Here is a 26,025-nt window from a genome sequence, read left to right as displayed (position 1 = left end):
TGGCTATGAATGTTAAGGAACAACCATAAGACTCCACAGAGACCCACCAAGAAGGGAACAAACCATAGTCAGAATCCTCTGAGCTCAGTCTTTCCTCCCAGGCAGTTAGACCCTTCTTGCCAGTTTTCTTCTGCCTGTTCTCTTTAGCTAAGACGTCCTCTACTGTCACGTCAGAAGACTCAGACTGAACCCAGAAACCGCCACGGGGCTCGGCTGTCAACCACCCGCAGGAGCATTCAACCTAAAACGAAGCCATCTGGTGAGGCCTCCTGTGTCCCTTCTGGCTACACATTGACACGTTGCCCTGCCACACAGCCAGGAAGGCCTGCAGAGACTGAGCTCATGCAGATAAGCACACCTTTGGGGAGCCACTAGGAAAAGGGACGAAATTTCCCAGGAGACTTGAGTGCCTTTTTTTCGCTCACCTTTCCCAATTCCATCCCTCCCCTCATGCACCTAGGAAATGGAACAGTCCAAGGTAAACCACAAATGCTATGAAATTTGTTGATAGAAGGTTGTGTTTCATTTACCCAAGCCAGGAACTGGGTTTGTCATGTGTCTTACTGAAGACAAAGAAATGATGAATAATAGGGACTTTTAAATCTTGTTGGCAGCTGTTATAGCAATGACCAAGTTCACTTAATGATCTATGCCAATTTTGTTTTTATGTAAAAACTATTTATGTGAAAAGGCTATTAAAAATTTTAATAAATTAATTTTTTATTTATACTATTTATTTTTGGCTGTATTGGGTCTTCGTTGCTACACACAGGCTTTCTCTAGTTGCGGCGAGCGGGGGCTACCCTTCCTTGCGGTGCGCGGGCTTCTCATTGCAGTGGCTTCTCTTGTTGCGGAGCACGGGCCCTAGGCGTGTGGGCTTCAGTAGTTGTGGCACGCGGGCTCAGTAGTTGTGGCGCATGGGCTTATTTGCTCCACGGCATGTGGGATCTTCCCGGACCAGGGCTCGAACCCACGTCCCCTACGTTGGCAGGTGGATTCTTGACCGCTGCGCCACCAGGGAAGTCCCTGAAAAGGCTATTTTATGCAATAATGATTTTTATACCCAAGTCCTAGTCTTTGTAAGAAGGTGAAATCAATACATATACATAATAGTCTAATCTGCTCTCATTTACTGATAAACCAGCAATGTCTTTACCAAGAAAAGTCAAGTCAGGAGACACTTGTTAAAACGAATTATTAAGCACTGCCAACCTACTTTCCTCCTATTCTATTTACTGCTCTACTTCTGACCTACAGCGGATCAGAAACGATCTGTGACCTTCATTGAGGCTCAGGCAGAGCCAGCCGGTGCCCCAACAGACATGCTTCCTGCCACAGGCCAGCCACAGGACTGCGGCCCAGCCCCATCCAGGAAACCAGACGGAATGGACAAACCAGTGCTCACGTCTTCCCCCGCCATTGTTGTTGCTGACCTTCACAGCCTGTCTCCCAAGCAGGTGAGGGCACTGGAGAAACAGGCAAGTCTTGCTCCTTGCATACTTCTGTCTGGGAACCATTGGGATATGCAGATGTAATCCATATAACTTAAGTCTGGGTCTGTAATGTTTTGTTAGACAGACACTGGTCCTGTCATCATGAAAAAAAAAAAACAAAAAACTGTAAAGTATATGGCCAAGAATACATCTACTTAAGAAGGCATAAGAGAAATCTTCATACTCTTTGTTATGAAAACTCTAAGAAGAAATATTTCATAGTTAAAATAACCATTGAAATCCAGTATATGATACATGATTGACAGTTCAATTCAAAAAATATATATAAATAAACTTACCAATTTAGATGAAACCTTTAAATATAGAACCTTCTGAATCCTGTGAGAGGAACTTTTGATCTTTTTCGTCGTTGTTTTGATCTTTTTCGTCGTTGTTTGATATTTTCTTGTTGTTTTAATTTTTTCCCTGCTTTTTTTTTTAATTTATTTATCTTATTTATTTTTGGTTGTGTTGGGTCTTTTGTTGCTGTGTGGGCTTTCCCTAGTTGCGGTGAGCGGGGGCTACTCTTCATTGCGGTGTGCGGGTTTCTCATTGCGGTGGCTTCTCTTGTTGTGGAGCATGGGCTCTAGGTGTGCATGGGCTTCAGTAGTTGTGGCACACAGGCTCAGTAGTTGTGGTTCATAGGCTCTAGAGAGCAGGCTCAGTAGTTGTGGCACACGGGTTTAGTTGCTCCGCGGCATGTGGGATCTTTCTGGACCAGGGCTCGAACCCATGTTCCCTGCATTGGCAGGCGGATTCTTAACGACTGTGCCACCAGAGAAGTCCCTTTTTCCCTGCTTTTGATTTTTATCAGTAAATTCCCATGGGTCCCACGTTCTTCTCATGTGGTGTTTAAAGAAAGCTAAGGGGCAATATACTATATATGTTTGTAAAGTCTTTAATGGTTAAAAAGCAGAAACTAACACACCATTGTAAAGCAATTATACTCCAATGAAGATGTAAAAGCAAAAAGCATTGTAATACCATTGTCTCATTTTTATCCTCACAGTCTACAGGATAAGTGGGGCAAAATATTATGCTCATGCAACAGGTTAGAAAACTGAGGCTTAGAAAGTTGGAAGGGCCTATCTGAGGTCTCACGTATACCAAAGGCTAAGACTGGGTCCACCCTTGGGATTCCTTGTTGAGTTACAGCTGTACAACAAACATTCTTTGATCCTTTTCCCTAGTACACATCCTACCTTTCCATGATGTTATGATCCTTTTGGTCACAGGGTGAAAGCCTCCCAGCTGAAGAAGGAGAAAAGGAGGAGGACACAGAAATACAAGGTGCTACAGCACATAGCCCCCTCTCTACTCAACTCTCAGACCCTGATGACTTCACAGGCCTTGAGACATCCATCCTCCTACAGCATGGAGACACTGTCCTTCACATCAGTGAGGAAAATGGCATGGAGAACCCCCTCCTGTCCAGTCAGTTCCCTTTTACTCCCACTGAGCTAGGGGAGACTGAGGTAGACCTAGATGAGTCTCATGTTTAATTCTGTACCTTTTAAGAGTTGTAGGTGTAGACAAGATGTGGAAGGGATTACTTTGCTAAAAGTTGAAAACGTGCTTGGAAAAGATGAAAACATAGCACTTTACACTCAATGGGTAGCACAAATCCCAGTGGATTTTGCTGTCGATGTGCATATTGTTTCATAAACATCTTTTAAAAGTCAATGGCTAAGATGGTTTGGTTGTGTGAAGACCATAAAATCTAGGGAGGAATAAAGGGAAAAAGCCATTTCACTGCACATTGTTTATGATTCAAGAAGCCTTGAGCAGTTGAAAATGTATACTGTTACAGAGCTGCTTACCTAGGAATATTAACAAATAATGTGTTCTAAAAAGAGAAAGCAATTTTTTGAGGTTACATTATACATCTCATGCAAATGTTTATTTTTCTAATTTCAAAATCATTAAATCAGGTGGCTGTACAAGTAGCAATTTATATAAAAGTAATCAATAAGGAAAATATTAGTTTGGGGAAACTTGATAGCAAATAAGCCTGCAGCCATTTTTTTTTTTTTTGATCAACAATACAGCCATTTAGAAGAAGAAAAAATACTATTTTTAGAGCTGTGGATTTTTCAATATTTATTTTTTAACTGTCATTTTCATTGCATATTGTAAATCAAAATGCTAATGCCATAAGATCATTCCATTTCATAACACATTAGAGAATATTCTAGAAATTATCAGACATAATTCTGAACTAAGAAGAACCTAAATAGCCTATACTATAATAAAAATTAAATGTAAATATAATAGCTAGAAAGAGATGGTATTCCTACGTCTAGTCCTGACTACATCAATGCCAAGATTGGGAGATTTTGGGAAATGTGATTAACTTTCCCTTACAGTGTCCTGTGCCTGCCCTTGATGGCATATTTTCAGATATTATATTAAGGTTAGTGTTGTTAGAATTGGTTCAATGAAATAACTCTTTCTCAATGTTAACAATATTCATATCCTTTAGATATTAAGTTTATGGTTCTCTATAGACAGAGCTTGTATATTTTACTTTAACTTGAAGTTCAGTTACTTGAAGAAAAGTATAAAACTTGGCTTGTGAGGCTATATCTAGTGTGTTATTGATCCTATAGCAGGGCTTGGCATCATGTAGTTCAAGATTAAATTTCAAAACTTTAACAGTTTACATTACAAAACTGTTACATAACTTCTAAGTGTATAAAAACTCATATATATATATATATATATATATATGTAAATTGGTATGGTGGTGAGGGTGTGTGTGTGTTTTCTAGTCCTCAAGCTAAAGTTTAGACTGTGATTACACTGCAATGAATTTGGAACCCATTCTGTACGCTTAAACTTTGACTACATTGGCTATAATATGGTATATGTATATATAAAGGAGACCTACTAAACCCACCCAAATCACAAAGGAAACTTATTTTTCTCTTAGAATTGCTTATTAAACAGGCATTGTTTTTAATGTGATATATACTTTCAAATATAATTTGGGGTTTTGGTCTCATTCACTAATAGAATGAAAGATATCTGTGAGTTAAAGTACAAAACTAAAAATTTCAAATCTAAAACTTCAGAAAGCAGAGGTGGTAAATGGCCTCATCTATGTTTTACAATATTTTCAGGACATTTACACTTAATGCTGAATTCTCAAATGCAGAAATATACATATATAAGTGGTTTTATGATTCTTTCTAAGCTGATATATTTCGCCTGTTAAAAATTATGCTGCTCCCTTAGTGTTAGAGGCCTTATGTTTGGTAATTACAAGTGTCTGTGCTATATGAGTCTCTATGTATGTGCGTGTTTTGTTCCAGTTTCTTGATTCTTGACTCAAATTCTCTATGTATAATCGTATCAAATATTTAAAAAGTAAAAGGGTCAAAGAAGATTGTTAAATATCTGACCAGAATCCTATATACCTTTATATATATATTTAAAAAGTATTGGGATGTTTTGAACATGACTATGCTGGCCTGTCTGCCTTTTACCCTGATTCCTTCACTCTAGTGTTATGGAAGTCTACTGGAAACTTTTTCAATAAGCTAAGTAATGTTGTACCTTGCAAAAAAGCCTCCACTCTGACAAACAGGGCCTTATAGAGTGGGAATGTTTTCATACTGAGACTATGGAGATTTTGCAGATGTGTACATCTGTTCCATTTAAGGTGCCCTTAAACGTGTTGAATGTAATGTGTTAAATGTTTATGTGTAATTGATAAAATATCTATATGTATGTGCATAAGATTGTCACAAGATGTATTCTCAGGAATACTGTTACCTGGAGTTTGAAGGAATAATTATTTATAAAAACAAAAAAAAGTCGAGCAAGATTAGAAAAAGTTCAAGATAAGTAACAATATTTTGTAATTCAAAATATTATTGAGTATATGACTAAAAGTTAATTATTACATATGATAAATATAGTATTGGTAATAGATCATTTATTAAGCTATGATTCTTTCTGAAATTAACTTTTGAGAGACCTTAGAATAAGCATGTATCACCTACAATAGTGGGTGTAGATTTACTCAGATTCAATTAAAGCAGTTCAAATTCTGGATACAGCATTTTATACAGCAAAACATTTTACTTTCATTTTTCAGTGTTTGCTGCTTTCTGTAATTCTATTAGATAAGTTGTTTTTTTCCAAAAAGGAAACTGAGTTGTTGAGTGCATTGGGGCAAGGCACTGAGAACTACGGTGTCAAAAGGCATAAATGGGCATAGCAATGCTGGAGGAAAAAAAAATCTGTGGCATTTCGGGGTCTGACTAGGGCCTGTTGAGTAGGCTGGAAGTAACTGATTTGCTATTTCAAGCCTCCAAGAGTACCTTAGGCAGGATGATATCTCCTCCTTCTTTAGTTATCTGTCCCTCTAGTCAATGAGAAACATTCTCCAGTCTGCTGTCCAGCTCTGAGAGTATCTGAGACAGGCATAGAGTGTATATAGGGACCTACAAGGAAGAAAGGGTCATAAATAGAATGACAGTCCAAAATAGAAGTTAAATATCCTTCCTCAAGTTGTACATGAGACTAATAGTCTCCGGAATTTGCTGCTATCACACCGAGTCATGCTGTTGCCCTGTGACCTCACACTTCCAATTCCACGGCCTTGTCTTGGCAGTGAATAGAAAGTCCCACCTCCTCATTTACTTCAGTGGGTCCTAACTGCAGCATTTCAGAAACAAAGTTTGGTTTGACACTCAGGAGAATAAAAACAAGTTTAGGGCAGAATGTATCTGGAAAAACTTAAGACAAATTTTCTTATGTTATTTTAGGATTATTTAGGATTACAGATCAATGTACCTCCATATTTTTCAAAAGTCACTGTGACTGCAGGATGAAAATCCTTTATTAGCCATTTTATAGGTAAAAACAAAAGATTGACTACACAGCCAACGTCCCTCAGATGACTATAAAGTTTGTTATGAATACTGAATGACCAAAGAGCATGGAAAAAATGCATATGAATAAATACTGAAATGTTTATGAAAGATATTTATGAAAGATAAGACTTCTGTGTTTGAATATGCACATATAATAAAATAAATCTAAAAACATTTAAGATGCCTGATTGAGTTTTGTTTCTCATTTTTCAACATAGGGAATAGGTTAACTCATTCAGGAAAGTGTTCATTTTAGATCCCTGGGGTGTGCTTTTGTTTTGGATCCCTGGAGCTCGCCTTGATATCTCTCCTCAACATAGTCCGGCCTGAGGTCATCCTTCAATTGGACACCTCCAATTCCTTCCTCCTATTCCAAATGAGCTCCATTCTACTCATGCTTTCCATCCCTAACTTTCAAAATAAAGCAGAATGGGCATATTGGGAGACAAGTTCCCCAGTGTGACTTCTCTGCCCAGGTATGACCATCTGGAATGACTGGTAGATTTTCCGGGAGGAATGTTAAGGACCAGGTTATGCGCTGAATGTGGCCAGAACCACTATGGGATACACGTTTACCACCAGTTCTTTTATACAAAGTGCTCTATCCTTACCCTCTAAGTTATGACCTTGCTAAATCCTTTTTTTTTTTCTTTCTTCTCCCATGAATTTGTTACCTGAAAAACTGTGTTCCCCTCTTGGTGGGAGTCAAGCCAAAAGACACAACCAAGCCAAAGATCAGGAGAAGGACCTATTACTTGCAGCAAGAAAGAAGAACACGGGGGATCTCTCCCAAAGCAGTGTCTTCCCAACAGCAAAATTGGGTAAGTTTTATGCTAAGGGTACATGCGTATTGATGAAGGGGCTTGGGCTGTGGACAGAGTCCAAGATTTAGTGGATTGAAGTCATGAGGGTCAGAAAAGGTCAACATATCCTCTCTTAAGTTCCTGTTGATCTGGTGGTTGAGGCTTTAGGCTAATCATTTCCATTGAAAAGAACTGGTTGAATTTACAACTGATACACTATCTTTGCTATTGTTACTTCTCTTGCCTGATAACAGGCATTTGTTTCTGCATTCTTTGTCCCCTTAAGATCATTAATTACTACACAAAAGAATCTGAAAAAGAATGCATATATGTGTATATACACCCAAATGTATAACTATATATAACTATATAACTATATATATATATATAACTGAATCACTTTGCTGTACACCAGGAAGTAACACAACATTGTAAGTCAACTATACTTCAAAAAAAAAAAAAAAAGACCTTTAGGACAAAATCACTTTCTTCTTTCCTTAACAAAGACATCTCCTTTGTATAAGAGGAGATGTCTTTTCTTGTATAAGAAAAGTTTATACCTTTTCTTACCCCAATACATAGTGTATTTCTATTATTATATCTGGTACCTTTAACCACATATATTACTTAGAATTCTCAATCCTTTGAAATTTTAATTTTTAAATGAAAATAAAGAAGTGAATATTGATCATTGTGAACTGTAAAAAAAAAAAATTAATTACTGAGACCTGTTCAAGGGCAAACATTGTGGCCAGGCTTAGATGACAAAATAGCTTAGGCCCAAAATGCCTTCTCTTATGTCAAGAAAGCCATGCCTGGTTTTCTTTTTCCAGAGACCCCTCCTCCCCCACCTCATCTGCTTACAGTTTTACTACAGTTATTTCCCCCACCCAATGATCCTAGACACATTTGGCAAAGAAATAGCCACTCTTACTCTGTTCTGGATTTTGCCTGAACAGTAAATAAATGTATTGCAATTTGTCAATAAGCATTCCTGTGAAAGAAGGTAAGAAGGATGAGGGCCAGAAGCAGAGGCGATTAATAATAACCACCACCATTTTATACTGAGCACCAGGCATCCGGTCCTGGGCACAGACTTGGATTCACAAATCTTAAACGTTGCGCACTGTCTTAATAGATGAGAAAATTGGAGGCAGGGAGAAGTGACTTGCCAGGTCACCCAGCTAGCATCTGGTAGAGCCAGGATTCCGCCCTAAATCAGACTCCCACCGCTCTTGAGGAGGATTCAAAGAGAAATAGGAAGAAGGGTGTTTTTTTTTTGTTCTTGTACAAGTACAGACACGGAGAGGAAAGGAACGCATATGCAAACGATGGAGAAACAAAAAAGTGATAAGAGGGCAAGAGCTGAGAGGGAACTGCAGGGGAAGTAAAACTAAAAAAGATTAAGGAACTCCTCAGAAGACTGGGAGACCTGAAAGGCTTGTTTTAAAAACAAAGGTCAGAGGAAGGAGGAAGGTGCCTCACCGCGAGGCCCCGCCCCTAAGCCCTTAGAGTGGCACCCCTCCCTCTAGGGGAGGCGGGACTTCCCCCCTCAAGGCAGCTGCGGCCGGTGGAGTCCGGAAGACTCTACTGGGAAGAGGCGGGGCCAAAGCTGTGCGGCCAATCGGGGCGCGACGCCTTCCTCTTGCCGGGGTTCTCTCTGGGTAACTTGCTTTAGAGAACTAGCACCATGGCGTCTGGCTGCAAGATTGGCCCGTCCATCCTCAACAGCGACCTGGCCAGTTTAGGGGCGGAGTGCCTTCGGATGCTGGACTCTGGGGCCGATTATCTGCACCTGGATGTAATGGACGGGTAACTCTCCGCGGGGCTCGGGTCTGGGTTGCCGCGCGGGGCGGGATAGGCGCACCTTTATTGAGTGCCTGTTGGGTGCACGACGTCCCTGTACCGCGGAGCGCCTCGCTCTGAACGCGGTACTGAGAAGGAGCCTGCGGTGGGAGCCCTGGAGGCCCTGCTTGGAGGGGACCTGAGTCGGCATCCTGGGCTGCGACCGCGTCCCAAACCTCAGCCATCTCCCCTCCCCCCACGTAACGTGTGGTCTTCTAGCACTTAGCGCCTGGAAGCGACCTTAAATCTCTAGGATCCGTCTCATTTTCAGTTGGGAGAAACTGAGGCCCAAGGGGATAGGCATGACTTGCCCAAGCTCATATAGCTAGTTAGTGGCAAAGCTGGGGAGAAAGACTTGTGTAAGGATGACGAGTTTGGCACCTGGAGTGAGAACGCCCGACTTCTGCCACTTGCTGGGTTACTTGGGACAAGCCATTTAACCTCATTGAGCTTCAGTTTCATTATGTGAAAAATGGGAGTAATAACACCACCGCTTCGGCATCTTTGGAAGATGAAATGACCTCATACACGTAGTTTACAGTGCCTGGCATATAGTAAATTCTCTGTAATTGTTAGTTGTTGTATCATTGTTCAAATTATGATTTTCCTGTCTATTTTCTCTTCAGGCACCCTGCTCTTCAGGGAGGTCAGTTTTTTGTAAGTAACTTTTAAGCACTGTAGTTACAGCCCATAATCAATATTGTTTGAAATCAGAATGATGCTAGTTTCTTAAGTTGGTTATAAAATGAGGAAAATCATAGAGAAAACAGTTAAGACTCTCTCAGTGTTACACACATTGTGACAGAGTTGCAACTTGGATCTTGGGTTTGCCAAGTGGTTCTCTGAGCCCCACTGATCACAGGCCATAAGATCAAAACAGCCATTACCTTGGCTTGGGGTAGAAAAGTAAGTTTATTGGAAATAGTAAAATCTCTGTGTACTCTCATGCAAATCTGCAAATTCATGTTTTTTACGAAAGATGACCAGTCACTTCCTTGTCTTTTTAATGTCACTCCTCTTATGACAGCTTTGTCTTCTTTGTTCTGTCTGGTTTAATCTGCTGTTTCTCTTTTGTATTCCACTCAGTTACCTCAACACCGTGCCTAACTGATAATGGCAAAGAAGATTAGTAAATATTACCTCTTACAAAACCTTGATTTTTAGTTTGGTATCACATATATTTCTACTTCTGTATATTTTTTTGATACCTTTGCTTGAAAGCCCTGAACTTTCACAGGTAATATTACTGGAGTGTGTACCTCACAGACACAAAATGAGACAAAGTTTTGTTTCTGAGACACTTGAGGGTCTCAGGACAGAACAGACTACGAGTATATGTTTGTAGTGTGTTTGTCACAGAGAGCAGCTTGGTTTTAAATAAGTCTTGTCCAATGTTTGAGCGAATGGAGAAAATAATTTGTTCCAGTTTACCAATCAGAATATCAGTGACAACAGCAATAGGTAATATTTACAGGCACTTGACTATTTCTGGTCTGATACTTTTTGTGAATTATTTCACACGACAGTGTGAGCTTGGTGCGATATCTCGGCATCGACAGAGATTAAAGTCACCTCGTAGCTAAGAAATGGCAGAGCCAGGATTTGAAGCATGCAGCAGCTTGTTGTGTCTCTGAAACGGTCTTCTGTGGGTATTAGGCTTACAGAGAATGATTAAGATATTCTCTGTTTTCAAAGAACAACTATATTTTTTGATATTTATTTCATATCTCTCCTGCTGCACCGTAAACTCCCTGAAAGCAGAGACTGTTTCTTTGGCTTACCTCTGTATTCTCTGCAGGAAAAGCACCATGGCAAGCTTAATTATAGTTGGTTGGATGAATGGCTTTATCATAAGGGAGGGATCTCTAAGGAATCTTTTTTGCCCCTCCCAGCCCTATGGCAGACCCTGAACTTACTAAGATAAAGTATTTTTTTATTGACTCATTTCCCCCTTTACTGGGAAACATCCATGGTTTGCAAAAACTAAATTCTGCATACACCACTTTAAAAACCCTTTCTCTGTTAAGCTTCACAACTTTCTGAGCTAAGAGCTATTTTTATTCCCCTTTTGCAAAGGAGGAAACCAGATTGGGGAGGTTCAGCCCCTTCCCAGGGTCCCACCGAAGAGGCAGAGCCTGGCTGAGCTGCAGTGCCTCCTAGGCCCAGGGTATGAAAGAGGGGCTGTGGACTCCCTTTCCCAAGGCAGCCAGCCCCAGTTTACCTTCCCTCCAGGTAGTGCCTCCATGCTTCTTTTCCTGGTCCCCTGAAAAATCTCCAACATTACACTGAGCTTGCATGCCCTTGTTTTCTAGTCCCCTCTCTTCCCTTGAAGCCCACACTTCTGATTAGAACTGAACGTCTTCATTTTGAAATTCAGGAACAAGTTCTGGAAACACTGGTGGGTGGAGCACTAGTATGGTTGGATATTCGAAATAAAGGACAAGTGGATTTTCTGGAAAAGAAAATTGGAAAGCATGTAAATATAAATGTGTCATGACAGGACAGTGACTGGAAATGTGTTGGTCGTAAGTGTAGGAACTGAGCAGATATTCAATTTCTAAATTAGGACCAGGGAGATTTCACGATACTACTAGACCTGACTGACTTCAGTACTGGGCCCACAGTGTCACAAGGCCACCATTAGCCGGGCCAGATGTTCTTCATTTTTCCCGTCTCCATCTGCTGTCTCACTCCTCCGTGTTACCTGCCAGCCTACCCCCCACCGTAGGCATAGGTGTGATTCCTTGTTCACAGGAAGCGTTTGGTTACAGTCTTGCTGAATTTTATATCAACCTTGATCCTCCTCTTTGCCTTGTTGGGAGATCTGGTAAAGGTTTGCTTTTTGTGAAAATTATCCATGTGATGGGGGATCAAAATAATCGTATCCCTTATTCCAATATTCTAAGCGATTATAGCTTAATCTCATAAGTTCTTTGGGAGAAAAGGACACTTTTTAATTGCATTTTAATTTTGGCAGTCTTTACTCCAAAATGGCATTATAGCTTCTGTTTCCCAGTGAAGTAAAAGTGTATTTGTTTTATTCTCATATTTTCTCAAGATGTGGTTATTGTGTTTATTTTCGTGATAAACGAAGCCTAAGGTTGAGACATCAAAAATACTTCTGAGGGCAGACAGAAAAAACAGTGAATGAAATCCAGATCTTTCAATCTCAGATTTGTGTAGTATTCAGTAGTCCTTGCTGCCTGCTTATGTGACTCTTACCTCCGAGTTCTAAGTAAATATAAAAAGCATCTTATCCATAACCCTGGCAGTTACTGCTCTTAGACGAACGGTAGAATGATTTCCAAAATACTAGCAATCCAACCTCCAAGGACCAGGGTGCTGGAGAGTAAAAGTGTCTGTACCCATCCACCGTACCCATCCCTCTCAGGTGTGTCCTGACCTCTCTGTCTTAAGGCTCTGCTCCTCCCTTGGACTTTCTTCTTCTGTTAGTTATTAGCTTCAGTGGAGGAGCAGACAAGCCTGGCAGTTAAGAGCCTGAACTTTGGAGCTAGATTGCCTGTGTTTAACTCCTGCCTCCAGTGCTTATTGGTTGTGTGAGCTGGGGCCTCTTATTTTCTCATCTGTAAAATACAGGTAATAGTGGCACCTGTCTCACTGAATTGTTGAGAGGGTTGGTTGGTTGGTTGGTTTTGGTTTTTGGCTGCGCAGCACGTAGGAGGATCTTAGTTCCCTGACCAGGGATCAAACCCGCATCCTTTGCATTGGACGCGCGGAGTGTTAACCACTGGATTGCCTGGGAAGTCCCTGTTGTGAGGTTTTAATGAGTTAATATATTGGAATGGTTTATTGGAATGGTGCTTGGCCTGTATGTGTTTTAATTTTTTATTAACACTCCTTCTGCCTGCCTGTCATCTTAAGCTCAAGACTTTTGGATGTGGTTTATTCTCTCTCTTCAACCTTCCCCCTCCCCCGCATCTTATCACTTAGGAGATCCTATCACCTGCTGTCCTTGTTTCCATTCCTACTGTTTCTTGCCATTTAGCAGCACCTCTTGCCTCCCTTCTTCCAACTTACTGACCAGTCTGTCTGCCTGCTGTATTGTTTCCATCTTATTTTTCATTTGTGTCTCTCTTTTAAAATCTCACTTGATCAGGATAAAGTCAAAACAGTGAGCCTGGCATCTGGTGCACTTAATGTGACACAGTCTGCCTCCTGCGTTTTTCATACTAGCCAGGGTGGGCATTACCATCTCCCCCTTCTTTGAACTTAACTTAGTTATTTCTGCCTTTGCTTCATTTCCTTCCCCATTTTTACAAATTCTGTTTGTTCTGTAAGTCTCACGATCTTACCCCTTTCTAAAAAGTGCTATTCTACTTGCCTCCGGAACTATTTTGCCTTAATATTGCCTACTTGTTATTGTGTAACAGTCCTCATACAGGGTAATGCCTACTACTTTAACAGAGAAAGCCCAGATTTCAGTGGCTTAATGTTATAAAGTTTCTCATTCATGTAATAGTTTGGTGTGAAATGTCTGTCCATGCAGAAATTGAGAGACCTAGTCCCCTTCCATCCTGTGGCTCTGCCATTCCTTAAGGGCCTCTTTACTGGCAGAAGGATAAAGTGAGAGCAGAACAGGAATACTGCTCAACCTCCTGGGCTCTGCAGTGACGCCATCACTTAAGCTCACAGTCCATTGGTGAGAACTAGTCACATGGGCCACTAGATGTGAAGGGAGTTGGGAAGTGTGGTCCTCGGCTGAGCTGGCTTCCTACCAACAGCTGTGCTGTAACAGGCAGTCATGAATTCTGGAGAGCCATTAGCCATCTCTTACCCGTGAGATTGTAAACTTTTCTGGGGTGAGCAGGAACACTCACGTATTCCTTTATGAAATACAGTAGTCTCTGAAGCAGTCAGCCTGGGGCGTACATAGAGGAGGTTTCTTTAAATATTGAAGTGAGCTGGCGATAGAACAAAAGGACTAACCAGAGTAGGATAATGGTGAACTGCTTTGGGTCTGATATCAGAAGCCTTAATTTGAATCCTGCCCCAACAAATTATTAACTGGATGACTTAAGGAAGTTATGTATCCTGTGCTCTTCAAATGGGAATAATAACAGCATCTACTTCATAGGGCTGTTGTGAAGATGAAATGAATTAAGGTACAACATCTGGTATGTTGTAAACTCTCAGTAAGTGGCGGTTATTAGTATGCATTAAGTGTCTTTTGTTTTTTGCGGTATGCGGGCCTCTCACTGTTGTGGCCTCCCCCGTTGCGGAGCACAGGCTCTGGACGCGCAGGCTCAGCGGCCAGCCGCTTGGCGGCATGTGGGATCTTCCCGGACTGGGGCACGAACCCGTGTCCCCTGCGTCGGCAGGCGGACTCCCAACCATTGCACCACCAGGGAAGCCAACATTAAGTGTCTTTATTGATAATCTTTAAGAAAGTTTCGATAAACTGTCATTTTGTGCCCTGTGATAGAGGTGGATTAGAAGTAGCCACAGGCAGCCTGTGATAGGTTGATTTGAGAGACCTGTAATCAGAGTCCTGAACTTCCTAACTAGTGTGTGACTTGGGCAAGTCATATAACTTTTGGGGTTTTGGTTTTGTCATCCTTCCGTTTCTACTTGTCAGGGATTTTGAATTACAGAGTTAAATAGAGTAAATCATGTGACATTATTATGATTTGCTGAAATATCAAGGAGATAACTGCTCTGTAAAACTGAAATTATACAGATATTTTTAGTGTTGTTTAATACTGATGATGTTATTGAAAAATAATTGCGATCACAGATAGTCTCCTCTACTCCCATCAGAATACATATTGAGAAAAATACAGAAACTGAATCGAAAACATTTTCAGAGCAAGATTTTGTTTGTCTTGTAGGCATTTTGTTCCCAACATCACCTTTGGTCACCCTGTGGTAGAAAGCCTCCGAAAGCAGCTAGGCCAGGACCCTTTCTTTGGTAAGTGGGTGTTACACCGTCTGAAGCTGGATGTGTTGCTCAAGTAAAGGGAAAGTAGCTGGTTGATTTCTCAACCTCCAGTTTCATCTTGTACCCTTTTCCCTCCTCCCTGTGCTGGGGTTTCATTGACTGCCTGTAAGAAGCCTAACTCTTACCTGCTTCAGGGCCTGGGCACTTTGGCTAATCTCTTTGCCTAGAAAGCTGTGTTCTCTTGACCAGTGCTGCCTCATCTTTCCTCCTCACATCCTTTGTTGTTTCTTCAGAGAGCCCTGTCTTAAATTAACCTTTTCCCGTTACATCACCTTGTTGATTTTCTTCTTAGAATTTCTTTCAATCTGAGATTACTTTTATCAAACTCTAAACGCCTTAAGGGCAAGATTTCATCGACTTAGTTTTTTGCAGTTTTCCTAGAGCTTAACATAGACACAGCTGGGGCTCAATGTAATTGTTAAATGAATTTATGAATTGATTGACTTATGGTCTGTATTTGAAGCCAATTCATGGAAATGGAGCTTTCTACAAGTGGGGTCTATGTATGCTCCACTCCAACATTGTAGGATAATGTGAATTAAGGATTTTTAAGACCAGTGACCTAGAAGTTACTTTTTATGGAATATAGATTCAGTCCACATATCCTTGTTGCTGCTGCTGTTTTAAACTAAGTTAGCAGTGACTCACTTGCCAGATCTCTGGTAATAAGACATTTGGTGAGTTCTTGTAAATATGTGTTTTTATATAACTCATTACATAAATTTAGTAAAACTTAGATTTTTTTTTTCTTTTTTTTTTTTTTGTGGTACGCAAGCCTCTCACGGCCGTGGCCTCTCCTGTTGCGGAGCACAGGCTCCGGACGTGCAGGCTCAGCGGCCATGGCTCACGGGCCCAGCTGCTCCGCGGCATGTGGGATCTTACCGGACCGGGGCACGAAACCGCGTCCCCTGCATCGGCAGGTGGGCTCTCAACCACTGCGCCACCAGGGAAGCCCAAAACTTAGATTTTTTAATTGAAATATTGTGGGCTAGTTAAAAAAATTGTTTTTATAAATTTATTTTATTTTATTTTTTTGGCTGCATTGGGTCTCTGTTGCTGCGCGGACTTTCTGTAGTTGCAGTAAGCAGGGGCTACTCTTCGTTGTGGTGCGCGGGCTTCTCATTGTGGTGGCTTCTCTTGTTGCGGAGTACGGGCTTTAGGCATGCAGGCTTCAGTAGTTGTGGCACACAGGCTCAGTAGTTGGGGCTCACAGGCTCTAGAACGTAGGCTTAGTAGGTGTGGCCCGTGGGCTTAGTTGCTCCTTGGCATGTGGTATCTTCCCAGACCAGGGATCCAACCCGTGTCCCTGGTTCGATTGGCAGGCGGATTCTTAACCACTGCGCCACCAGGAAAGTCCCTGTGGGCCAGTTTTATGAAGGTATGTAGCCACTAGCCACATGTAGCTATTTAAAGTAGTTAAAATTAAATAAAATTAAAACTAGTTTCTTAGTGGCATTAACCACATTGCAAGTTCTCAGTAGCCACGTGTGGCTTGTGACTACTGTACTGTCCAGTGCAGTTATGGAACACTGCAAGCATCGCAGGAGGCTGTTAGAGCCTCTCTGTAGGCTCCATCCACTTCGAATGTACCAAAGGAAATGTACATTATCACCTAATTTATGTGGCATGAGGGAAACAATGTTCCACCAACATGTTCACTATTTAGAAATTTCCAAATAATGGAATATAATCCTCTTGATTATCTGAACTTTTTTTTTTTTAACTACATTTTGGAGAATGAATTTTCCAGGGTAAATTCGTTCTTATGATTGTCAGAGTTGGATGAAATAAGTAGCATTCTTGGTCCCCCCACCTTCCCCGGCTTGTACAGTGGCCACAGAATTCCCTACTGTGGCTTTGCGTGGATTGAAAATATGTATTTTCCCGTTTCTCTCCCTTTTAGTTGTCTCCAAGTGTTTCTTCTCACTGCTGTTTGACTCCCCTCCTATCTCTATCTGTGCCTCTTCTCTTACCAACTCAACTGCCACCACCCCACACAGTCTGCTTTTCCTTTCTGTTTTTAGTTTGTTCTTTGCTGATAAACTTGCTAATCAGTCTTTCCAGAGGTGAATCTCAAGTAAAGATGAATGGACTTAATATACTTTAGTGTTTGGGTTTTGTGACCTTTGTTTTTTATATTATAAGCTTTTGTTTGTTGGATACTGGTTGTTGGATAATTGATACATGCTGTATCCTAGGAGTTAGATCCCAAGTTGTGTGTATAACTGCTAAAGCTTTTAACTCTTCAATCTCAGTATTGAGTAGAATTTACCATCTAAGAAGTAAAGTGGTAGGGAAAAGTCGTTTTTGTTCTTAGCTAAATCAGTGGTCTTCAAGTATGGTCTGAGGACCCGTGGGAGTCCTTTTCAGATGGTCCATGGCATCAAAACTATTTGTAGTTTTATTTGTAAATTACTTGTACTGATATTATTTGCCATTATTTATGCTGATGGTGCAAAAGCAGTGGTGAATTAGTCTGCTGATGCCTTGGCCTGAGACAAGGCAGTGACACTGAACTATACAGGTAGTCGCGATATTCTTATTTGCCATACATTCATAGTATCCTCTGTAACAAGTATCCTTGATGAATTAGTACAAGTGATTGATTTAGTAAATCTTGATCCTTGAGTGCATGTCTCATTAGCGTTTTGTGTGACAAAGTGGAAAATACATATAAAGCACTTCTCTTAAATCCTGGAGGATGATAGTTTCCTCGAAGAAAACCACTTGTGCCATTGTTTTAAGCTGTGAACTGAAAGTGCTAGTCATGAATACCATTTTCCCTTGAAAGAACAACTGACAGATGAACTGTGGTTATCAGACTTGGATATTTTACTGACATTTTCTTTAAAATTAACTAAGTGAACCTGTCACTTCAAGGAAAGCAGCTCATCAATTTTCATTGCCACCGATAAAGTTAGAGTTTGCAAGAGAAAGTTGGAATTTTAGAAAACTTATATCTGCCTCTCTGAGCTTGATAGCTTCCCAGGACTCACAGCTTTTCTGACCAGATCTGTAATATCATTAACAAATGCGGGGTTTGGATAGTATATAATGAAATGTGTCACTGTTTGGAAGATCTGTGTAACTCAGTGAACCAATAGTACTTAAAAGAGCCATTCAAAATGTAGACTAATGGGTTTGAATGTAACAAAGTACGAAAAGGTCACTGGTGGGGTTTATGGATTCCACGTTGCCACTAACCTTTCTAAAAAAAGTACCACTTGTTGAGTTTTGGGGTAGAAATAGAATATCCACACTTGAGTGAAAAGGCTGTGGATGTAGGTACTCCTTCCTTTTCTATGCACTTTTTTCCCTTCATATAAAACAACAGATTGCAGGAGATTGAATGCAGAGCAGGTGTGAGAATACAGATGTCTTCTCTTAAGGCAGACATTAGCGACTCGCAAAAATGTAAAACGGTGCCACTCTTACATTAATGTGTAATGGATTTATTTTTATTATCATTATTATTTTTAATGAATTAATAAGTAGACACTAAAATGTTTTTAGTTTGCATTTCTAATACATTAAATATTGATAAATATAACCCACATCAACAATATTTTGGGGGGGAGGGCTTCAGTAATTTTTAAGAGTGCAGAGGGAGTCTGATAATAGAACATGTGAGAACTGTATCTTAATTATAGGCAGATTAGCTGAGCCATCAATTCCCCAAATACTAGAGGATGTCCAGTGAGGGTTGCTAGTAGTGACTGCATGCTAGAGATTGAACAGGGATGACTTAGCAGTCTGGTATCTTAGGAAAGAGTAAACTTGATCTTTTAAACCAGATTGAATTTTTTTTTCTTGTTTATAATACGAAGGGGAAAAAACACCAAATTGAGTTTATCTTTTAAAAGCAAGAGTTTGCCTATTAAAATATGTTCTATTTTTGTTACTTTTATTAGTTTAGAAATATAAATGCTAGTCTTGGCTTCATTAATCAGGCTGTGTACTCTGTTTTCCTGACATTTTTCAAAGCCTTGTTGCATTTTATAATCTTAGTTACTGAGTTCTGGAAGCCTAGAACTTTTTTCTTTAATATAGCTTTGCTGTATCAGCAGTGTGCTCCCTCTAACAAAACAAAAAGCTCAAAACTCTCACTGCCATCTCTCTGTGGCGCAGGAGTGTTTACTGTTTCTTCTTCCCAGCGTTATTTCTTGTTTTCACTTCGTTTAAGCTGCCCTCTCCTTCTCATGAAATGCTATTATGTTTTAAGTCAAGGTCTTTAAGAAGGCCATGCTCATTTCTTCCCAAACATATCCTCACAGGGTTTGAGCTTTAGGATCAGGACACGTGGCAGGCTTCTCAGGTTAACGTGCTCTTCCCTCTCAGTCTGTTCCCTTTCTTGCAGTTGTCTGCCTCTCGGTTGACGGCAGTTCTCTTCTAGCTCCTCAGGCCAAATCCTTGCACCATCTGACTCTCCTCTCACTCTGCACTTCTTTTTTTTTTTTTTTTTTAACATCTTTATTGGAGAGTAATTGCTTTACAATGGTGTGTTAGTAGTTTCTGCTTTATGACAAAGTGAATCAGCCGTATGCATACATATATCCCCGTATTCCCTCCCTCTTGCGTCTCCCTCCCACCCTCCCTACCCCACCCCTCTAGGTGGTCACAAAGCACCGAGCTGATCTCCCTGTGCTATGCGGCTGCTTCCCACTAGCTAGCTATTTTACATTTGGTAGTGTATATGTAAGTCCATGCCATTCTCTCACTTTGTCCCAGCTTACCCTTCCCCCTCCTCATGTCCTCAAGTCCATTCTCTACGTCTGTGTCTTTATTCCTGTCCTTCCCCTAGGTTCTTCAGAACTTTTTGGTTTTTTTTTTAGATTCTGTATATATGTGTTAGCATACGGTATTTGTTTTTCTCTTTCTGACTTACTTCACTCTAGGTCCATCCACCTCACTACAAATATCTCAGTTTCGTTTCTTTTTATGGCGGAGTTATATTCCATTGTATATATGTGCCACATCTTCTTTATCCATTCATCTATCAATGGACACTTTCACTCTGCACTTCTGATCCACAGCAGCCCCTGTTGTCCCTGCCTCCCGAACATACCCAGAATCCCTACCATTGCTCACCATCCTCAATTGCTGGTTTTTTTACCTTGGCCTTCTTAGTCGGATCTTGTCACTTGACTCAAAATCCTGTAGTGTTTGTTCCGCATCGTTCAGGATAAAACCTGGTGGGCTGCAGAGCTCTGTACTCTCAGCCGGTGCTTCTCTGACCTCATCTTCTCTCCCCAGTGCGCCCCCGGCTCCAGCCACACTGGCCTTATTTACTACCAACCTAGTGTGTATTGTCTTCACTCCTTTAATTTATCTCTCCCACTAAGAATGTAATCCCTGTGACAGCAGAGATTTTTGTCTGTTTTTTGCTGTACCCCTGCGGCCTAGAAAAGTTAATGGTGTGGCAAGTGCTCAATAAAATATTGGTGGGGAGAATCACTTAATTTAGCTTTCTTATTTTATAAATGAGGAAGCCAGTCCACATAGATAACATGACTTCTTTAAGTTTTTTAGAATGGGATTTCCTGGCCCTGGACCTAGGTTTCCTGGTATCTAGTTATTTTCATAAACAGCGCCATAGGCTTTTTGTGGAAAAATGGGGTTTTTTTTGGTAAATGAGTTTAACCAAAGCCTTATCTTCAGGATGAAGGGAGGTTATCTCTACAGAAGTGTAACTTCTGTATATTTAACAATTATCATGATGCCAGAAGAGTTCATATCTGAAATAGCAAAAACTCCAGGCTGGCTTCAATAATATGAGCCAGCTATTTTCCTTATAGTAATACTTAGGGGATACGTCTTTTCTTTCCAGACATGCACATGATGGTGTCCAGGCCGGAACAGTGGGTAAAACCAATGGCTGTAGCAGGAGCCAATCAATATACTTTTCATCTCGAGGCTACTGAGAACCCGGGGGCTTTGATCAAAGACATTCGAGAGAATGGAATGAAGGTGAGAGCTCAACAGTGATGGTAATTTTTTTTTTTTTTTTTTTTACAATAAATTTATTTCTTTTTACCCGTGTTGGGTCTTCGTTGCTGTGCGTGGGCTTTCTCTACTTGCGGCGAGCAGGGGCTACTCTTCATTGCGGTGCGTGGGCTTCTCGTTGCTGTGGCTCCTGTTGTTGCGGAACACAGGCACGCGGGCTCAGTCATTGTAGCTCGCGGGCTCTAGGGTGCAGGCTCAGTAGTTGTGGTGCACGGGCTTGGTTGCTCCGAGGCATGTGGGATCTTCCCGGACCAGGGCTCAAACCTGTGTCCCCTGCATTGGCAGGTGGATTCTTAACTACTGCGCCGCCAGGGAAGCCCGATGGTAATGTTTTATACTATTTATTCTCAGAGTTGGGAAGATTTGGTGGAAGACCTGAAATGATAGGTGGAGAAGACTGGACTTAGGCAGCTATTCGTCAGGTTTGAAGATAGAGTTTAAGTATAACTTGTTTGTCAGTTAAGATTGATACATTCCACTAATGTTTTCTGAAAGTTTCCACCTTTTAGAAACATTTACTTTTGACAGTCTTGTTGACTTTTTTTTAAAAAAAGTAATTACAGTCTGAACAGTTTATGTATTCCATTTATGTATGTATTCTATACTTTAAGAATAGACCTTTCTACTGGGCCTGATATGCAACAGTAATGTAATACGGAAATAATTATTGATGTGATATAGCAAATTTGTCTCTGTTACAGGTTGGCCTTGCTATCAAACCAGGAACTACAGTTGAGTATTTGGCACCATGGGCTAATCAGATAGATATGGCCTTGGTTATGACAGTGGAACCTGGGTTTGGAGGGCAGAAATTCATGGAAGATATGATGCCAAAGGTAAAAGAAGTATTTGGTTCTGGGGTAAGGCTTTTATTCTGTAAGTTCATTCAGTAAGCATTTATTGGGCTACTTGTATGTTTAGACCTGTACTGTTCTGAAGGTGGGGAGATGAGGATGCCTATATATCATTGGAATACAGTATGAGAAATGCGCCAAGAGATTTAGGTTTGGAGATCATAAAAGATACTACATCTTAGTCTTGAAAATTTTTGCAAAACCGTTATCTCTGTAACCTTGAGATCTCTTGGGAGTTTTCATTGAATATTGAGGGTTTTGTCTTTGTCTTGTTTCTGTGAAGTATATTTTCTGCAAAGCCATGACAAATTGAATGCCATTTGCCAAACAGAACAAAGCTTGCTTTTATAAAACTTAGTTTGTTACAGTACATTAAAAGCTGGTTTTCCCCAATCATAATTTGTATTGATATAAAGTTATTGTCTGAGACATTTGGAGTCATATTTTAGTGGCTAATATCAGTGATTTTTTATTTGGTGTTTTTCCCTCTACCTATCCACTTAGTCACTTATTTCCTTGTGTATAACTAGGTTCACTGGTTGAGGACCCAGTTCCCGTCTTTGGACATTGAGGTTGATGGTGGAGTAGGTCCTGACACCATCCATAAATGCGCAGAGGTGAGACTGCTTGACTGCAACCTAGCCCAGTTTCCTATCAGACGTAATGACAGGACAGGCCTTCTCTGCCAAAGAGACTTCCTAAACAGGCTTTCTTTCTTAGAAAAGTTTTTTTTTTTTTTTTGCGGTACGCGGGCCTCTCACTGTTGTGGCCTCTCCCGTTGCGGAGCACAGGCTCCGGACGCGCAGGCTCAGCGGCCGTGGCTCACGGGCCCAGCCGCTCCGCGGCATGTGGGATCTTCCCAGACCGGGGCACGAACCTGTGTCCCCTGCATCGGCAGGCGGACTCTCAACCACTGCGCCACCAGGGGAGCCCGAGAAAAGTATTTTTTTGTTTAAATGTAAAACCAGGAAAATAAAGAGCGATAAGTGAATATTCTGAAACCACATAATCATTAAATAGTAAGTCCTGGTTATCTCAGTAATGAAAAAATTCTTTGGAAAGGAATAAGCTGAATGCCAGCCTGTGGAATATCACTGAAAAGTTCCAGGGCCTTTGAGACAGTTTTCCAAAATAGGGAAAGAAAACATACCTGCTTGTAAAGGGGAAAAAGAGTGTTATTGTGTAGAACTTAGGTGTGTTAGCTACTGATTTGTCCCTTGCAAGCTACTAAATCTGTCCCTCTGTAGAAGTGGGATGACTTTTTTTTTTCCAAGTGGCTAGCTAGGCTGAGTTAGGCTCCTGAACTTCATAAAAGGATACCAGCCCTCCCTGTAGCATTACAGGTGATTTAAGTTTATGTGACCTGCTTTTATTAAACAGCATGGTCTAATCTGCACTTTCAGTGTTTTGTATAAATGCCACACTTTCCTGCTTGATACTTATCAAAAGCTTGACTGTGGTCAACATGGAGGAGGTGCTGGCCAGACGATTAGTGAGCATGTGTCCTTTGACCCCTTGTGGAATTCTTTTTTACTGAACTGTGCTTTGTCATTAATGCTGTTCTTGCTTACATTACGAGGCATGTTAGGTTGTAACCCTATAAAACTAGTATTTTTTTCTTTTTTTTGAGGAACGTTGTTAGAGATGTAGTGTGCTGTATCATAGGGTGAGTGTCTCTAATTGGAGAAATTTTCCTTAGCTTCAGTGGTTCCCCCCAACAGTCCTCCCTTTCTTTTAGCACCGAATCACATAATAGATTGGATTTCCCTCCTTGAGTCAAATCCTAGGAATCTCAGAGATAAATTTGGACTCATCTTACTTGGTTTTACTCTGACTTCTTTGCTTTCATATTGAAAAACATCTTGAAAATCTTTTTTAAGCCACCTCAAAAGCATTCTGGAAGGCAGTGAAGCATATATAAGAAGTTCCATTCCTTCTGGCCTCACAATGAGAAATAATTTAATGTTGCCCTGTTCTATGGATTCTTTCACATTTTAGCAATAATTGTCCTTTTAGACTACCTACCAATTCTTATACGTAATTCAGAGATGAAAAGGTTGATTTTTAGGAGCTGTGGGGGGAATTGGTATACAGGGGAAGACCTTAATAGATTTAAGGATTAAAGGTTTATTAGAAAAGATGCAGTGTAGTTTATTTAGAGGAGGTTACCAAAAAGTCAGTGATTTCTTAGACACATTTAAAAATAATTTCACATCCTCACTTAAGCATTTTCTTTTTTCATTGAACTAGCTGCTTAAGTATGTTCATCTTGAAGTGGCTTTTTTACAATTATAAAGTGCTGACTGCCAGCTGCAAGGGTAGAAGAAACTCTAGTCCAGGAATTGTTTTAGGTTTTTCTGCATCTTCCTTTGAGGCATAACCTTAAGTGTTTACTTCTTCCAGGCAGGAGCTAACATGATTGTGTCTGGCAGTGCCATTATGAGGAGTGAAGATCCCAGATCTGTGATCAACCTGTTAAGAAATGTTTGCTCAGAAGCTGCTCAGAAACGTTCTCTCGATCGATGAAACCACAAGGAGTCCAGGGTTTCTGCTTGTGAGATCTCCTTTTTTATTGGAAAACAAGAATATTGACTACCAAATCATACCACAGTTGAGGCAGTGCTGCTTTTCCGAGCAATTATTCGTTCCAGTGACTAAAATCCATTTTGCAGAATGTTCCAAGAGGTTAGAAATTGGTGTGTATTACGTTTTCAGTGATGGAATTTAAAGATTAGTGTGGTAAAATACCATTTTTACTGGGAGACTTGATTTTTATAAAGAGTAAAAATATGGCTGTATCAAGGTTATGAACAGAAATGTGTCTTAATGCCTAAGGAAGGCATATTAGCTACTATGAAAAAAAATTTTTTTTCTGTATTTCTAAAAAGAGTTTTCTTTGCTTCTTGGCTTTTCTGAAAGCAAAGGAAGTCCTGTTTTTCTGGTTTCGTGTCATTCTTGATTTGTGTATTTGCGTGATAGCTAAGTTTGGATGTGGCTGGGATGGATGGCTCTTCTAGCTTCGAAAACATGTATTTTTTACTTTGCACCTTATATTTGATACATAAAAAACCCCGAGTGTATTATGAAGTCCAGGGATTTTCAGGTGGTCTGTTGTAAAACGCAAGCACAAGTTTTATCAGGGTGTTTTCTTTGTTAATTTTGCTATAGCCGCAGGTTATTCAGTGGTTCTTCCCCCACCCCCTACCCACCCTCCACCAACCCCATTTCCCCTTTTTCTTAATCACACCCGCTGTTCTGAAGGCCATAAAATGTTTTCCTAGCTCTATGCTGAAAGGAAAGGAAGGCCTCTATTTGGAAGTAATATTAAGTTGAATCCTGACTCTCTTCCCCTTTCTATTTGTTTGACCTTAGCAAACCAATCCAGCCAACCTCTTTGAGCTGATTATTAACTGATTTATATATTGAATGTAATCATAACAACAGTGGGGGGGGGGTTGTGTTTAGGATTAAGAGATACTATTAATTATATACGTAAAGCTTCCACTACTATTCCCAGAATTGTAGGGTAGTAGAATTTGAGGATGCTCAATACAAAGTAGCTATCATTATATAAATGTATGCTTTGTAGATTATAAAGTATGGTGATGATATTAAACCCACAAATCAGTCCTATGAATGGTAAGACAGGTATGTTTGTCCCCATTTAAAAAATGAAGATACTAAATAAAGCTCAACAGGCTGGTACCATGGAAAGGAAGGATCCAGTAAAGAATAGGATTTCTGGTCTGTACTCTTTTTACAGATGGAGCCCTTGGGAGGTGGATAAGCAAAGGAAGCTTCTTTTACTTAACGTTCTCTTATTTCCAGTCTAGCTTTACCCTGTAGCAAAACCAGATGGCTGAGAATATTCTGCAACTATGGATTTTGACTCCAAGGATATATATTTTATTAATCCAAGAAAGACCAGGTAGGCTAATATATGGCAAGGTACAGAGTTAATCCGTAAACTAAATGTTTATGATTGTGTCCCAAATTACATGTTGACAATAGATACATATTAGCTACTTCGTTCTTGTAAATACTCTTGCTGTGTAATACACATGGCAAGAAATAACAGGACCAGTGTCATTAAATTTTTTTCAGGCTACTCTGAGTGAGTTTTGAGAAATAAAGTTTGGAAAATAAGAATGTTAACACTTAAGCATAGAATAGAGCTTGCCTGGT

At 40.5% G+C, this 26,025-nt stretch overlaps 2 protein-coding genes across 11 annotated transcripts in view; both read left to right on the top strand.

Moving 5' to 3' along the window:
- Positions 1 to 2,995, top strand: part of UNC80 (unc-80 homolog, NALCN channel complex subunit) — a gene marked incomplete at both ends in the record, with an annotated part of 239,244 nt that extends 236,249 nt beyond the window's left edge. For all 5 annotated transcript variants that reach the window (XM_082658570.1, XM_082658568.1, XM_082658567.1 and 2 more), the window contains 3 exons: positions 148 to 259; positions 1,258 to 1,457; positions 2,729 to 2,995. In XM_082658570.1, the coding sequence (XP_082514696.1) occupies positions 148 to 259; positions 1,258 to 1,457; positions 2,729 to 2,995 (579 nt within the window). The remainder of the gene's footprint in view (positions 1 to 147; positions 260 to 1,257; positions 1,458 to 2,728) is intronic.
- Positions 2,996 to 8,847: 5,852 nt separating this feature from the next.
- On the top strand, positions 8,848 to 26,019 carry RPE (ribulose-5-phosphate-3-epimerase; the record flags this gene model as incomplete). 6 transcript variants are annotated; one of them, XM_082658445.1, is made up of 7 exons in its annotated part: positions 8,870 to 8,980; positions 9,651 to 9,685; positions 14,874 to 14,953; positions 20,811 to 20,950; positions 21,688 to 21,822; positions 22,371 to 22,457; positions 24,244 to 26,019. In XM_082658445.1, 7 exons carry the CDS (start codon positions 8,870 to 8,872, stop codon positions 24,364 to 24,366), a joined length of 711 nt encoding a protein of 236 aa, XP_082514571.1. In that variant the 3' UTR covers positions 24,367 to 26,019. The 6 variants fall into 6 exon arrangements, with proteins under 6 accessions (XP_082514568.1, XP_082514566.1, XP_082514571.1 ...); XM_082658444.1 differs by having other exon boundaries at positions 8,875 to 8,980; positions 9,651 to 9,681; XM_082658442.1 differs by lacking the exon at positions 9,651 to 9,685 and having other exon boundaries at positions 8,848 to 8,980.
- Positions 26,020 to 26,025: the final 6 nt, after the last annotated feature.

The sequence above is a fragment of the Grampus griseus genome, assembly GCF_964374135.1.
Source record: "Grampus griseus genome assembly, chromosome: 7".
In the NCBI taxonomy this organism is placed as follows: Eukaryota; Metazoa; Chordata; class Mammalia; order Artiodactyla; family Delphinidae; genus Grampus; species Grampus griseus.
This window is presented reverse-complemented; position numbering and strand designations above follow the sequence as displayed.